Source organism: Harmonia axyridis, chromosome 2 (assembly GCF_914767665.1).
Source record: "Harmonia axyridis chromosome 2, icHarAxyr1.1, whole genome shotgun sequence".
NCBI lineage: Eukaryota > Metazoa > Arthropoda > Insecta > Coleoptera > Coccinellidae > Harmonia > Harmonia axyridis.
The window spans coordinates 38846116-38863149 of NC_059502.1; the positions used below are offsets into that span (position 1 = coordinate 38846116).

Consider the following 17034-nt stretch of genomic DNA (forward strand, 5'->3'; position numbering starts at 1 on the left):
AGACCATTATGATAATTTAGAAGAATACTCTCTTTGAACTTGATTCTGTTGGTAGATCTCCACTTTAAAGTGTATATATAATTTTATTTAAACTTATTCAAAGCATATTACCTTGCAGTTATTTTATTGCGTACATAATAAACGATGTTCTCAACATCATTTAAATTATCACCCACTTTTTTATTATGCTTTTTACTTGTGTTTAAGAGGGTAAACAGCATTGAAAGGAGTTCAATTTGTTGAAGATAATTGGTCTTAGCAATTTGAGACTGTAAACCAGTTCCAGGAGGAGATTCGAATATATATAAATCTGCAGTTGGAATATCTTTCAGGATTTGTAATGCCTAAAAAACAAAGAATCTTACAACAATATACCTAGTTGAAAACAAAATAAAGCCAGGTATCAACACTGAGCGACAGGTCGCATTGCATGCTGCGGCTCATGCTAGAACAATTAAAAATAAGTTGAGGTTGATCAGTAAAAAACTTTGTAATGGTATCTGAATTCACGATATAGGCTGGTGTATTCAGACAAATTCATTATCATTTCTTTCTAGTGATTATTTGTTTAATTGATAGCTTTTCATTAAAATAATTTTATTTTTGGTTTGCAATGAAGAGGCAATTGTTCTTTATACAAGAATCTATTACTTCATCATTTTGAAATCAAAATACTATTCCGAAAACGACCAGGTTTTATCAACAATACTTTTTCAGTTTATGTAATATCAAAAGATATTCAATTTCACAAAAAATTCGGAATAGAAATTGAAAAAAGTTATGCTTGGGCGATCGTGCAGTGCAAAGAATTGACTCCAAGTAGAAAGGATGACTCTACGGTCACATGACCATGAAGGAGAGGATAAAGAAGTTTAAATTTCAAGTAATGATAGAATAGTTTTGATTAGTTCAACCAATCAAAACTATGCTGTGACTCTAGTCAGCTGATGCAAACCATGCATATCATTCTTATGTTGAAGTTGATTCTTCTATCTCTTCTCTATGCACCATATAATATCAATACATATTTGCCAGAGATGCCCCTAATGGACTAAAAATATATGGGAGTAGCTTACGTAAATGCTACCCACCTCAACAAAAAATGGTTTCTTCCTGTGAAAAACGTATGGTACCACTTACGATACTTTGGCAAATATGTATCGATATTATTAGATCATGTGTATAAAACTACTTTGTAAAACATATTCATGCAAAATACCATTATAGTACGAGATCCGACTGCAGAATTAGTACATTCATCGAGTATTTCCTAATAATCGAATTCTCACGCATATTTATGATAAGGAGAATATATATCTACTACGCCGCCTATTAAAATATGGCCGCTAATATTTTCAATAAAATTATTACTAATTGATTTTCCGGAAAAATTTCATTCGCTTGTTTTTTAAATAAAATATCGTCCACTTCACGGCAATATACATATAAAGACTAAAAAATCACGGTTGCCGCTGCGCACTTGGCCGCACCTCTTCGCAGCCAGGTGTGAACAGGTATGATTTTGTTACATTTATACGTTCATAACGTACATTTATTATTTATATATCAAATTAAAGCTATTTTTTCTGTTTATTATGATATACGGTTGCTTAATTAAAAATGGCCGCAAATAAGGGTTGCTGGCTGTTAAAGATGGTAAATATTTAAGATAGAGTGAAAAGAGCTAGCGCGTAACATCACTAGTTGGACGAGGATAGCGATTGCAAGCTGTATGACGCTTTAAAGCCATTGAGCTCAATTCAGGCAATAATGAACATGTACTCCAAAAATCCAATCGTCAGCAACATCTCAGACTTGATGAACTAAATCATGGCACCAACAAAAATAATCCTGGTATGGATATTATCTCATACAGGAATCGAGGGTAACGAGCAATCCGACAAATTCGCAAAAAAAGCCATATATGAAGGATAACCTGTGGAAATCACGACTACTTATGACCTAAGCACTAAATACAAGAACGAAATAAAACAGAAATGGGCTACTTTATTTCATCAACGAAGATCGAAACTCTAATTCATTGAACGTTCTACCACCAAATCCAATCCCATCATGACGAGAAAAAAATGAGCTTGTAATGCTGAGAAGACTTAGAATTGGTCATACACGATATACCCATTCATTTATAAATAGACGAATGAAATAATAAATATTTACCATCTTTAACTGCCAGCAACCCTTATTTGCGGCCAGATTCAATTGAGCAACCTTATATTATAATGAACAGAAAAAAAAATTAGCTTTAATTTGAAATATAAATAATAAATGTACAGGGTGGGCAAATTTCGGCCATTTTTAATTAAGCAACCGTATATCATAATAAACAGAAAAAAAAAGCTTTAATTTGATATATAAATAATAAATGTACGTTATGAACGTATAAATGTAACAAAATCATACCTGTTCACACCTGGCTGCGAAGAGGTGCGGCCAAGTGCGCAGCGGCAACAGTGATTTTTTAGTCTTTATATGTATATTGCCGTGAAGTGGACGATATTCTATTTAAAAAACAAGCGAATGAATTTTTTCAGAAAAATCAATTAGTAATAATTTTATTAAAAATATTAGCGGCCACATTTTAATGGGCAGCTTAGTAGATATATATTCTCCTAATCATAAATATGCATGAAAATTCGGTTTTTAGCAAACACTCGATGAATGTACTAATTCTGCAGCCGGATCTTAGACTATTACCATAGTATAAGGATACTATGCTATTACTATATTACCAGTGGTTTCCACATAATTGTAAAAGTGTGTAAACATTTTTCTAGGCGCCCTGTTTTTAAAATTCAGATGCTGTTACAGAATTTTTTTACTGCACAAAGCCAATTCATTTTGCAGTGTTCTGTCTTTTTTTAAACATCCTGTTTATAATGAGGGTAATAAGGGTATATTTACCAATTTTAAGTTCTCCCAAGAATTTACTTTTATCGGAAAGTCTGAAAAGTTCTTGGTGCCCCAATGATTGAGATTTTTAGTTTGACATGTGAGATGTGCCCAACTTATTCCAGCTGGTCCTAAATGCAAACCTACTGTTGTTGTTGAAGACTGAAAAATGTTAGCTTTCTGTTCAAGTAATAGAAACAATTTTGGTCTACTCGAATATAGAAGTGGGACCTCAACAAAAATTAACCATCTTTCTAGATCATAAACAAAATTCCCCCTTTAAAAGTGTCTAGTTTGATTCATCCGTGCTACATAATGTGAGTAGAGCATATTCAGTAATAATTCATTAAATTAATTCAAAACAAATAAAATGATAGTTCTACAAATCATTCATTAATGTTGAAAATAAATAAATTCAGGATTTTTTAAATATATTTTCCTATAACTGTCATAATTTATAATGAAACCATTAGAATTGGTATCAAAATAATAATAATATAAGTATATTATTGATGGTTACTTACTTGAATTATATCATCAGTTAGAACTGGTGAAGTGAGTGTTCGATTCTTTACATCAGTCAAATTACGATTAATTGAAACTGGTTTGTCCCTTATAATACTTCGACATATTTTTATCAGATTTTTGATATCTATACCTTCAATATCTAAGACATCAACAACAGAATTAAATGGACCTCTTTTAGTCTTCCACACAGCTAACTTTTTTATTTGCGCAGGTGGAATGTTAAGTCTGAAATAATTAATTCTTAGTGAAATTCAATTCAAAACTAAACATTCATCAAATAGGTATATCATTCTGAAACGAATATTTGATACCTTGTAAAATAATCTTGCGATTCATTATTCAATACTTGTAATATTTTAACTTTTTGTTCATCCGAAAATTCAAAGGATCTATTTTTCTGTTTGGTCGTTCTATTGCTTACAGATGTTGAAATATTTAACTGTAAAATATCGTTTACTGAAAGAGGATATCGAAGATAAATTTCGTTGAATGGGCTAAGGCTTTTGGCAAGTCCAAAATAAAATAATTTGTTGCCAATTAATTTTCGACTGACATATTTTCCAAACATACTGAATTTATTGTCCAATAAGAAAATTACCAGTAAGGACTGTGAAGAACTTGGAAATTTTTGAAACCTATATAAATTGAAGTTCAACAAATTTTGTATTAATGGTTAGGTTTTATGTTATACCACAACCACAGACTAACCAGACAATTCACTCTAGGGATGGGACGGTATTTCAGTAACCGCGATTTTGGAACGGTATTTTTGAGTAACGTAATCGCGCGTTCCACAAACGTAAAGTAACCGGTCCCAAAGTAACGATAGTTACGGCGTACCGGCACCGGGACCGGACTTCGAATAATAACATCGAAACGGTTTGGGATAGTTGAACGAGGTTTGATAAATATGGATACCTCATTAAGGTTTCACGTTGAATACCACGTCTTCAGCAACTACAGTGTTGTGCGTATTGGCATTGACTTTCATATTTGTGAAAAAAAATAGTACGCCAGTGCTTTTAAAAAAAAATTAAATTATGATCGCTCAAAAACTCCTGCTGTCAATGCTTTTAAAATTTTTTACATTCATTTGCGCCATCTTCAATGAAAAGAAATTCTTTTACCTGTAACTTCTTAAAAATCGTTTCTGCCATTGTGTTTTTAGTGTCTAATGGAATATATTTTTTTCTATGGTATCTACCAAAATTAGAACTAAACAATTGACCATATTCACCGTCGCCATATTGTTATGCGACAATACCAACTACCCAGTGTTCCCAACGGAGAAATATTGAGTTTACTAGAAAAATACCGCTAATATCAAAAATACTATCAGCCATAGAGATTATTCTTCCACTGACCACTTCCAAAAATGGAGCGAAGCCTTCATTTATACACTCGGCCGCAGTTAATTTGTTCATAAAACCACCTTTCACTAATGTTTCTATTTCCAAAAGGTGAAATTTTTGCGAAATATTGTCCCAAACAAGCCTATCTGGCGTAGCAGCCAGAAGAGGTACACATAAAACTCACATATAAACTTTATATTGTGGAATTTTTCTAGTAAACTCAATATTTCTTCGTTGGGAACACTGGGTAGTTGGTATTGTCGCATAATAATATGGCGACGGTGAATATGGTCAATTCGATTCATGATTTTCAATATTTTCGATGTTTTTTTTTTAATATTTTTTTGATAATTCCTTTGATAAAAATTGGTTGCAGCAAATGTATATTATTGAACCTTATTCTCAATTGAATCAATCGTAAATGCAAATATACTTAAAAATTCTCTGTAAAATAACGGTAAACAAAAAATCGATTCTAGATATATATGTGAAATGAGTATATATCAATTTATAATATTCAGTCAATTTGACAATGAAATTCCAGATGCACATATAGATATAATTTCTTTCACGTAATACCTAGATTACCCGATGATGGTATATTTCCACTGGAGTTTACACCATCTGCTTTTAATGAGGTGCCCTTCGAAGATTCTAACCTTTGTTGTTATTCTCAGCCACCAAAAAAATTTTATGGTTTTATGATTTTGTTATGCTTGCATACGTCCTTCTAGAATTACGTAGAAACTCAATGAACAATGAATTATCATTCAACAGGACAGTCCACAATTAGTCTAGGTATCCCAACGGTCTCGTTTCCTTCATTCCTCCGTCGCTGGGACTCAACTTAATTGCAATCGCCTACGGTTTTGTTACCTGTAACCACAGTTACAAAATCGCGGTATTTTGGAGCGGTATTTTTCTGGAGCGGTCGCGAATGTAACGCGACTGGTGAGTAACCGGTATTCCCATCCCTAATTCACTCTGCCGTTTTTAGGCACGGCGTTTCGTTGACCTTGAGTTTCACTATGAACTACTGTAGTAAACAAGTAAACCGAACTTCCCACTCTTTCTAAAAGGTTCAAAACGCATGTGATTTGTCAGATTAACCCATTCAAATTTTTGAATTCACCCGACTGCTTATATTCAACTCCTATTCTCTTTGTTTAGTTATGTATTTATTGATTTCTAGATAACAAATGCAGATTTCAGAAGGAATGATTTACCTTCAAGAAATGTTGAGCATTACATCAGTGGGTACCTCCTGCGAAAATGTCTGAAGAAGCATTCCTGCTTGATTTGTGAAGAATATTCAAGATCAAATCAAATATTGGATTCTACCAACTTGTTTAGCCACTTTAAAGGTACTTCTTTCGAATATTTTTTTCGTTAATAAGATTTATATATTTAGGGGATGCTATTAAATATGGAAGAGGAGGAGGAAACTATGGAAAATTGCTGTCACCAGAAGATTCTTTTGTGCAATATAATATTTCATTGATGGAGAAAACATTGATAGAAAATACAGCATCAGTAGCATTGGGAAGACCAGCTGAGCAGTTATTTGAAAAATTGGGAATTATACCTTTTGAACACCCTTGTCCTGAATTTCCTCAGTTATATTTGATACATTCATTAATAAGAATGAGAATTTATTACATCACAAAATATGCAAATAGAAATTTCCAGTCTGCTGAAAGTAAGAAACTAAAAAATAATAAATCAAGAAAGTTGCAGATTTTGAATCATAAATGATGACAGGAACAGTTTGTTTTAGAACGTCTGCATAAAGGTAGATCTCGATTTTTGAGATGTAGACAGAGGGTAAATCCCTCCTGTAAGTATATCACTGATATTGAACAATATTTTGTTCCACTCAATATTTTATTTGTTTCATGGCTCATGAGAGATGTTGTCAACTGAATTGATCAATGAAGTAGAAGAACAATTGAAGCAGTAAAATCTATATACATACTTGTAATTAAGATGCATAGAATACCTGGTGTGTCTACTCATACCTGTAAAACTTTCAGACAAAACGGGAGATTTTTCGGATTTATACCTACTTGATTTCGAGGGATCGCGGGCTTTTCAGATGGCGCATTTATCGTTTACATTTGACATTTCTCGCAATTCTCGAACCAAGGGCGTAGATCTTTTTTTTCTTGGGGAGGGATAATCGAAAAAAAATTTTTGACGACAACTTTTATTCATATCTGTAATGTTAGAAAAAGAAGTTTGATAATGAAGTTTGAACCAAATTACTCGAAATAATTTTTGTTGTTACTAATTCGGTTGTTCTTACCTTGTTCTCAAATAAGAGTTACGAAGGAAAATGAGAAATTACTTGGATAATTTTCAGAAAAAAAAGTTTCATGAATATGAGCCCACAAACGCTTTGCTTTCAATATACAGGTTGTTTCTAGTGTGTCGTACAGTTTATCAAATATTTATTAATCTTCGCTACAGATTAGGTAAATAACTACCAAAACTTATAGTTAATGCATTCATTATTATTATACTATTCATTATTAAATGTCGGAACTGAATACTTCATAGATACTTTGAAAAAATATTTATTGAATAATACAACCACTATTCATAAAAAGAAGAATGAAGAAATCAGAAAAGAATGGATCACCCCAAGAATATTACATGATATAAATGAAAAACAGAATCTGTATAAAAAACTCAAAAATGACCTTGATAATAATGAACTAAAAAAAAAATATTCTGATTATAAGAAAAAATTACAAAAATCAATAATACAGGCAAAACAAGAATATTTCAAGAAACTCATTGAGAAAAACAAGAATCAGAATCAAGCCTTGTGGAGGTGTGTACAGAATAATTCCAGAAGAGAAACACAAATAAAATTTATAAGAACTAAAAATAACACAGTAATTGAGGATGATCAGGAGGTATGTGATCATTTCAATGATTATTTCAGTGAGATAGGTGAAAGATATGCCAACGAAATAATTGAACCAGATGATTTTACGGAAGAAAAAATTCCAAACAATGAGACATTCTTTTTATTCCCTACATACCCAGATGAGATTGAAAGAATCATAGATAGTCTCAAATCGAAAAGATCAGTTGGATGTGATGGAATTCGATCAGAATTGTTGAAAGAGGTAAAACAGGAGATATCAGAACCAATCGCTCATCTAATTAATGATTGTTTTGAAAAAGCTAAGTTTCCAGAAATTTTGAAATTAGGAATAGTGAAACCATTATATAAAGGTGGAGATAAAACACAACTCACGAACTATAGACCAATCACCCTTGTGTCGAATATATCCAAGATTTTCGAAAAAGTAATTAAGGTTCGTATAGTAGCATTTATGGATAAATACAATATTCTTTCGAGTAACCAATTCGGATTTCGTAAGGGTATTTCAACAGAAGATGCTATAAGAAAAGTAACATCAATTATATATGAAAACATCGATAGAAATATTCCATCTCTGGCGATCATCATCGATTTGGCTAAAGCATTCGATACTGTAAACCATCAAAGGTTATTGAAGAAACTTGCAGATTATGGCTTTAGAGGAAAAATAAATACACTAATTCACAGCTTCCTTTCAAAGAGAAAGCAAATTGTATCACTGAATGGTAAACTCAGTAGGACAAAGGTGATTTCTTATGGAGTTCCACAGGGAACTGTGCTCGGACCCATTCTTTTCCTTATTTATGTGAATAGTATATTTGATTTGAAAGGCTGTGGTGAAATTGTCAGTTATGCTGATGATATGTTGATTATGTACAAGGATGCATCCTGGCAAGACCTAAAACAAAAGGTTATACAAGATTTGAAAATAAAAAAAAAATGGTTTCAATTGAATAAACTCACCTTGAATCAACAAAAAACTAAATACTTGACTTTCTCATCCAATAAAACTGGACTTCCAGAATTGGGGATACTTCGAGTGGACGACCAGTTGAATATTCCAAAGACATGTTCAACAAAATATCTTGGTGTTTTCATAGACCAACATTTAAAATGGGATGAACATACATCTTATCTGCTTAAAAAACTGAGAGGTATTGCCTATAGATTGCGATTAATAAGAAAAAACATGAAATCTGTGAAACATCTTCAAATAATTTACGACGCATTGGTACAATCGCAACTTTCATATGGCATTATTGGATGGGGTGGTGTGTTGGATTGTCATAAAAAAGGCCTAGATGTTATTCAGAAGTGCATCCTGAAAATTATGTATGGAAAAAAATACACTTTTTCTAGTAAAGAGATCTACAAAATATCCGAAGTACTAGATGTGAGACAGATTTATGCTAGTAAAATAGCAGCAAACATTTACCAGAGAAAAATACCTCTTGCACTGAAAGAACATAAATATTCGACTAGAACAGAAAGGGACAATTATGAAAGACCAAGAGCGGAAAAAAGAATAGGACAACGATGCTGTACATACATAGCCTCAAGACTGTACACAAAAATACCAACAAATATAAGAGAAATAAGAAATTTGAAAAAGTTCAAGAAAGAAATCAAAAACTGGTTAATTAGAGAAGATAGAACATTTATACACAACCTAATCAACTCTTAATAGGTTGATTTGTTGGTGTTTTTAAAAGATGAAATAAAATTCACAGGATGAGTCAAATTCCCGATCATGAAAGAAAAAAAAAATCCCGATTATGAATAAAATTCCCGATTATGACAAAAAAAATCCCCAAATGAGACCATGTAGATAAATTTGATTGTGGAATAATGTTGGAAAGAACTGTATTTTATTTTTTTTGCTGTCGTTAGAATCATATTTTTATTTATAGCTGTAAACAGTTATTCTAGAGATAACTCACAGTTTATTTTTTCTGAGTTTAATTTGAAATTGTACTTATTGTATTGAATATTTGAATAAACTCATTTATTATTATTATTATTATTATTATTAGAGGTTACTAGCTGGATCTTTATAATAATTTGGATTTTCCTGAGGATTACTAGAGATTTTTCTAGAAATCGATAGCAGATACGACAAAACTATAACAAACCAAAAAGTGTAGTATTGGACCAGAGTTTTTTCTACATTTTTCTAAACTAACAGCCATTCACCAAAATATAGTTTTGGAGGAAGGAAGCAGGCATCCTTCCAGAAAATATATCACCCTGTGGATTTGCATTCGAAATTAGCATATCACATAGTGAAAACTTTAAACTGGAATATTTGTGGCCAATTCATATTAAATATCTTGTGAAGGGAAGGTTATACGAGAAAATAACTTAAACTTTAACACATATACAATATATCTCAAAACAAAATGTTTGGGGACTCATGTTATAGGACTTTTTTCCTTAAAATGATCCGGAAATCTGTCATTTTCATTTGTATCTCCAATTTAGGAACACCGTGTAATCAACCCCAGTATCCCCCTATTTCTACGCTCTTGTCGTGAACTTTGAGTATAGAACAATAATATTTTATATTCTATGGTCTGTCATTATATTCCATTCATTTGAGTAAAAATTCGATATGAACTGAATTGTAATTTATTGTGAATGTTTGCAGTGTCTAAAATCAGTATTTCCTTTAACGGCACCAGGCAGATGCGGGAATTCGAAAAAGAGCGCCACCTTACAGCACTCTGGTGAAGCAGACCACCAAAGCAACAGGTGGGTCTCTCAAAAAGTCTGAAACAAAATCGAATCAGTAAACACACCAGGTATTCTATGCATCTTACTTGTAATATTGTATCAAATAAAAAAAATAGTAATCTGTGGTTATACCATAGAGAAATGAAAGAATATATTTGTCTGAGACTTAGAACATCTATCTATATTCTTAGGTCTAAGACTACCTCGGTAGTATCACAGACTATCAGTAATCTGTGGTAGTATGGTCGACTGTTGACTGTGGTGCTGAAGGTACCGGGTTCGGATCTCGGCTAGGTCATGGATGTTGTATATTACAGTCCATTCAGGAATTATTGACATCCCGGTGGCTTTGGAAAATCGAAATTAAGTTGGTACTGGCTCATTCAGTAAAATTTTGAATTGCAGATTTCGGGTTGGCATTGGAAATGTTATTGACAGGAGGTTTGATTTCAGTTTGTTTGTGTTATTGGATTTGATCGAAGAAACTTTGAAACTTAAAAGTTGTATCAATTTCAAACACATATTGATTAGTTTATTTGAGTATTTCTCACAGTACTGTTTGAAAAAAGAAGAAGGCAAGTCATTTCAACCTGGATTATTAGTGGAAGAAAACCTGTGCAATACGATTTCACCTTCAAAGAATCATTGAATGATTTGATTGTTACCAAAAAGCCGAGCCAAAAGTAATCAATATGTCAGCCTGGATGAAATTTGACCAAAAAGCATCTGGATTTTAATCAATCAAAGACAACATTACATACATTTAATTGGTTACAAGTTCGAAACAGTTAATAAAAGGAAAATTCTTATTGATAAACAGAAAAATATAATAATAAGTTGAGTATGATTTTATGGTGAATATAGAGAATATTTGCAACAAAATGTGAAATTCATTTATCTGGAAGAAACTTGGTTATTTGAAAATACCAGCATTATTCAACAGTGGACTCTTGAAAGTAAACAAAATGTTTTTCAAGTATATTCAAGGGTAAAAGTAGAAGGAGCACTATTTTGAATGCTGGTTATTGGGATTTTTACCTGGATGTTTTGTTTTGACAGTGGTGATCTTAAGGATTATATAAATCTTATAGAGAGAATTATTTTATAATTGGATTGCTAAACAAAGTCTTGGCATTGCATCTATAGTTTATTTATATTCTATATTGAAATTAAGTATTGTTATATCTGTTTTTTGTTCTTCAATGAGTAATCCAAAAATCTAATAAATTCCAATTGCTTTATAAAATTTTTACTGAGTATTTAATTGAAAAATATATTCAGAAGAGTAACTTCAAGAATTTCTTCACCTCTTACCCACTTGAAGATAATAATAGAATGCAATAAAATTTTAAAATTCACAAATTAAAAATAATTTCATGTAAAAATGCTTTTAGTGAGTGAGTTAAAGCTGTTATGGGCAAAATAATTTATGTAATTTAATAGAAACTAGTATAAAAGCATTTCAATAAAAAACAGAAAACTCGAATACAAATAGTACCTATATTTTTCATACAAGTTAAATCAATCATTCATGTCATGAACAGTTTCAATAAATAGTGACTTTAGAAAATAATTTACACATCGGCTGATAAATTGGTTCCAATTTTGAAAGTTACAGTACAACTGTGATGTCAAAATTTTTCATATACTAAATGGATTCTTTGAATTTTATTTCTGTCTTATTATGATATGGCTCTTCCATTCACTAAGCTACACTATTTAAATTTATCAACCAGTTCTTTCTGTTTTCTTCACCAGTTTAGACACCACAGTTAAAATGATCCATAAGAGTTATTTGATAAGAATTTTGCAAGCAGGTTGGTATCCAGTGTCCATCAGTAATGCAACAATTTTTGAAGAGTACCTCAGTTTCTCCTCTATATCATAGAGTAAGTATATATCTTAGAACATTAATAATCTATCTATATTCTAAGGTATATATAGAGGAGAAACTGAGGTACTAAACTCTGAAACAGTAATTTAGTTCCATCAACAACTTCTAGTGGCCGCTCGCATCGCTGATTTTCTGTTTACCTCGAGAAATATTTACTTCACCTCAAAAAGTTTTAGTTGATCCGTCGAACGTAGGGTACCTTATTTTTGGTAAGAGATTTATTATGTCGCAGTCAACTTTGAAATCCAACAAATATTGTGTTCCTAACTGTGGAGATATGTATAGTAAACGTCATCAATATCGAACGAAGAGAAGCAGCCAACAATTTTTAAACTTTTGCTCAAAAAAGTTAGTTATCCATTGCTCAACTCTAAAACTCCTCAACAAATCCGCAAGAAGTGAAATTAGATAGCCTTAAAGGAATTTGGGCAACTGCTATCCCTGAATTATTTCTTCCTGTGAGTTAAATTTTGTTATATTTTCTTCAGTGTAAAAATTAAACGATAAGCGATAGTCCTCAAGGAGAAGTGCTAACCGTAGACAAGTGTTTCGGGCTGTCCATGAATATTATCTTTGTTTGTTTAAAAACTTATCTTCAATAGTAATTTTTCATACGTATATATGATGGGTAAGAAAATTATTATTTACTTATCTGCTATTTGTTAACTTTTTTATTTATATTTCACAGGATCTTCAAATCAAGGGGAGGACAGAGAAGTTCATGAAACTGAAGGAATACATCTCCAAAGTGATGTTGAGAGGGAAGTATCAACAGAGACTTTGAAGAATTTTAAGCAGCCTCAGAAAACTTCAATAATATATAGAAAAAGGTTAACTGAAAATGAACGTTTTCTATCAAAATGTCTGATTTATCAGAGTAGAAAACTGAGAATTATCCGAAAAAAAGTTTCATTATACAAAGAGCAGCTAAAAAATGTAGAGAAACTTAATTCATCAGCAAATTTCAGTGGACTGATGAATTATGTTTCTCCAACAGCTTTTAATTGGGCACACTTTTGGAAGTAGTTGTGAGTTCCAGCATTTTAAACAAATAGTATAGTAGTAGAGTTTTCAATTCTGATCGAGTCAATTTAGAATATTTATTGCAATAAATTTTATGAAAATTTGAGTACTTATGAATATTTTGCTTCCTACAGATATCGAGGACAACAATTAATTGACACTAGAAGCTGTGGGCACTGCAGAGCTAATCCTTTTTATGGATATCCTGTTTGATAGCCTGAATATGCAATTGTGAAGGGCACTGATACAAAATTCAAAACTTCTGGAGTTATGTGTGACCCAATTAAAAATTTGGCATGCTTGAAATATTTGAAAAATGTAAAACTTTCAATAGATGATTTTTTTATATGAATTTGTTTTCTCTGAACTTAAGCCTCTAATCTTGTCAAATATATTGGATGTGAAAGAACTCGTACAGAAATATAATGGTAATATACCTAATTCAAAAGGAAAGGCTTATTACCTTATTTTCGTACGTTGTTTATTTTCCCATTCAAAATCTCGAATTGAATTAAAGTATTTTCAATTCTAAGCATTTCAAATTTTCGCGCGCTCATTTTATAATTTCATAAATAACCGCATGAGGTCGCTGAAAGCAGTGTTAATTTTATCATGAGAGTTTCCATTCTATACATACTTGTTTTATGATTTAAGATTTTTGTATCCGAAAGATCCTGAATTTTCGGAATTACGATTATTACGAAGGGACACATACAGTCATGATTTCAGATCATATAACTTGAAATTCAGATTATATAACGTAAAAATATAGGCGAATCAAGATAAGCGCTACGCCACCTGGTGACAATCAGAGTAACTATAAATGTTGCCATGGTTTGCTATGGCTCTTACCTAAGACGCATAGAATACCTGGTGTGTCTACTTATACCTGTAAAACTTTCAGACAAAACGGGAGATTTTTCGGATTTATACCTACTTGATTTCGAGGGATCGCGGGCTTTTCAGATGGCGCATACATCGTTTACATTTGACATTTCTCTCAATTCTCGACTCTTGTGAACCAAGGGCGTAGATTTTTTTTTTTCTTGGGGAGGGATAATCGAAAAAAAATTTTTTGACAACTTATTCATATCTGTAATGTTAGAAAAAGTAGTTTGATAATGAAGTTTGAACCAAATTACTCGAAATAATTTTTGTTGTTACTAATTCGGTTGTTCTTACCTTGTTCTCAAATAAGAGTTATGAAGGAAAATGAGAAATTACTTGGACAATTTTGAGAAAAAAAAGTTTCATGAATATGAGCCCACAAAGGCTTTGCTTTCAATATACTGGTTGTTTCTAGTGTGTCGTACAATTTATCAAATATTTATTAATCTTCGCTACAGATTAGGTAAATAAATACCAAAACTTATAATGAATGCATTCATTAGAGCTTACTAGCTGGATCTTTATAATAATTTGGATTTTCCTGAGGATTACTAGAGATTTTTCTCGAAATCGATAGCAGATACGACAAAACTATAACAAACCAAAAAGTGTAGTACTGGACCAGAGTTTTTTTTCTACATTTTTCTAAACTAACAGCCATTCACCAAAATAAAGTTCTGGAAGAAGGAAGCAGGCATCATTCCAGAAAATATATCACCCTGTAGATTTGCATTCAAAATTAGCATATCACATAGTGAAAACTTTAAACCGGAATATCTATGTCCAATTCATATTAAATATCTTGTGAAAAGAAGGTTATACGATGAAATAACTTGAACTTCAACACATGCATCTCAAAACAAAATGTTTGGGGACTCATGTTATAGGACTTTTTTTCTTAAAATGATCCGGAAATCTGTCATTTTCATTTGTATCTCCAATTTAGGAGCACCGTGTAATTACCCCCAGTATCCCCCTATTTTTACGCTCTTGTCGTGAACTTTGAGAATAGAACAATAATATTTTATATTCTATGGTCTGTCATTATATTCCATTCATTTGAGTGAAAATTCGATATGAACTGAATTGTAATTTATTGTGAATGTTTGCAGTGTCTAAAATCAGTATTTCATTTTTAAACGGCACCAGGCAGATGCGGGAATTCGAAAAATTTTAAAGAGCGCCACCTTACAGCACTCTGGTGAAGCAGACCACCAAAGCAACAGGTGGGTCTGTCAAAAAGTCTGAAACAAAATCGAATCAGTAAACACACCAGGTATTCTATGCATCTTACTCTTACCTGAGAGGAGAGGTAGTCAGTCCTTTTCATTCCTCTGAGGTTCTTGCATTCTGCTGTGTGTTTGTGTGATATTCTACAAATATTTATATTTTTCTTAAATTATTTTAATAGTTATGAGTCGTTCGAATCGCTATTGTTCAGTTCCTCAGTGTTCTTCCTCGGAAAAAAAAAGTACAAATATCACGTTCCATGCTTTCCCTCAAACTGGTAATCATAGACCTAATATCCATGGATATTAGGTCAAGAATTCTCCCACCGTAGCTCTGCGGATCGTAAAAAACGATCAAAGGCCGTCTCCCCCACGACACGGAGGAACCCATGAATGATGGTGAATTTAAGGAATAGGAATATAGAGCCGCTGCCTGAGGTTCGTCAGGGCGTGTCTGGAGCCGGCGCTGGACATGACAGTATGCGGGACGTCGGTGACAGAGTGCTAAGGAGACGGGCGTCTGTCGAACAAAATGCTACGCCTCCACAATCTCAACATTCTAGGAGAAGAATAACACGAGTTTCTCCGACCGCTGAAGGTGCTGCGCAGGATCCCCAACCAGCACTCACCCAAGCAGGTCTACCAAGAAGACGCATGAAATGGACAAGTTCGATAAATGAAACGATCATGCGCATATATTATGAAGTGACTAATATGGAAGAAGATAAAATAGGCTACCGTCAAAAATTATTTGCAGAATTCCACAGAAACTATCCCGAACTTCAAGTTTCTGAGCAAAGAGTAGCCGACCAATACCGGGTCATATTGAGAAATAAACTTGTACCCGATGAGAGACTTAACACCATAAAAAATGAAGTCCAACTGAGGCTACAGAATAGGAACCTCACTAACAACGAAACGACAATTGAAGAAAACTACGATTGTGCTGAAAACCAACACAACATCAATGCACAAATGAACTCTGAGGAACAAAACAACGCAGATGTTATAGCAATAAGTGATGCTCAACGACGGAATATATATGCTGCACCCGTCGTAAATCCAGAAGAAGACCAAGGAGAACTACTGGAGCGATTATTTGCCACAATGAATAGATGCGTTATAGATTTTGAGGGCACAGATCCATTGAGACGACCGATTCTGCCAAGATTGAGGACATCTAAGAAACTATCTCATCTTCTGGTCATGACCAACAAAGGAGATTATACCCAAGTATCTTTCTGACTACCATGATCTCGAATCATTACACCTCATCATATACTGTGCAGCATTTTCAATAGCAACAGTGCTAGGTGTGAAGCCAAAACCTAAAAGTCAGCAACCAGCCAGAGAAAAACAACAAAATAAACCACATTGGCAAAAAAGGCTAGAAGACAAAGTTCATAGCATCCGCCAAGAAATTGGGAGGCTCACCCAATTTGCAAAAGGTTCGCCGTCTAGAAGATTACAAAAAATGGTGAATATAATAATGGATCGTCACCGGCAACATACAACGTATGATCCAAACAATGAAAATGCTCAACAAATTTTAGACACACTGAAACAAAAACTTAGTGTGTA

The 17034-nt window shown here is 32.7% G+C and overlaps 1 protein-coding gene across 7 annotated transcripts in view; it reads right to left on the reverse strand.

Annotated features, from left to right (window-relative positions):
• Positions 1-4152, reverse strand: part of LOC123672393 — an 86631-nt gene extending 82479 nt beyond the window's left edge. For 3 of the 7 annotated variants that reach the window (XM_045606499.1, XM_045606500.1, XM_045606501.1), the window contains exons 1-4: positions 3750-4149; positions 3435-3663; positions 2923-3072; positions 112-344 (exon numbers count right to left, since the gene is read on the reverse strand). In XM_045606499.1, the coding sequence (XP_045462455.1) occupies positions 112-344; positions 2923-3072; positions 3435-3663; positions 3750-4006 (869 nt within the window). In that variant the 5' untranslated portion in view covers positions 4007-4149. Of the gene's footprint in view, positions 1-111; positions 345-2922; positions 3073-3434; positions 3664-3749 lie in introns of all 7 variants that reach the window. The other 4 variants (XM_045606497.1, XM_045606502.1, XM_045606496.1 and 1 more) reach the window with 3 other exon arrangements.
• Positions 4153-17034: the final 12882 nt, after the last annotated feature.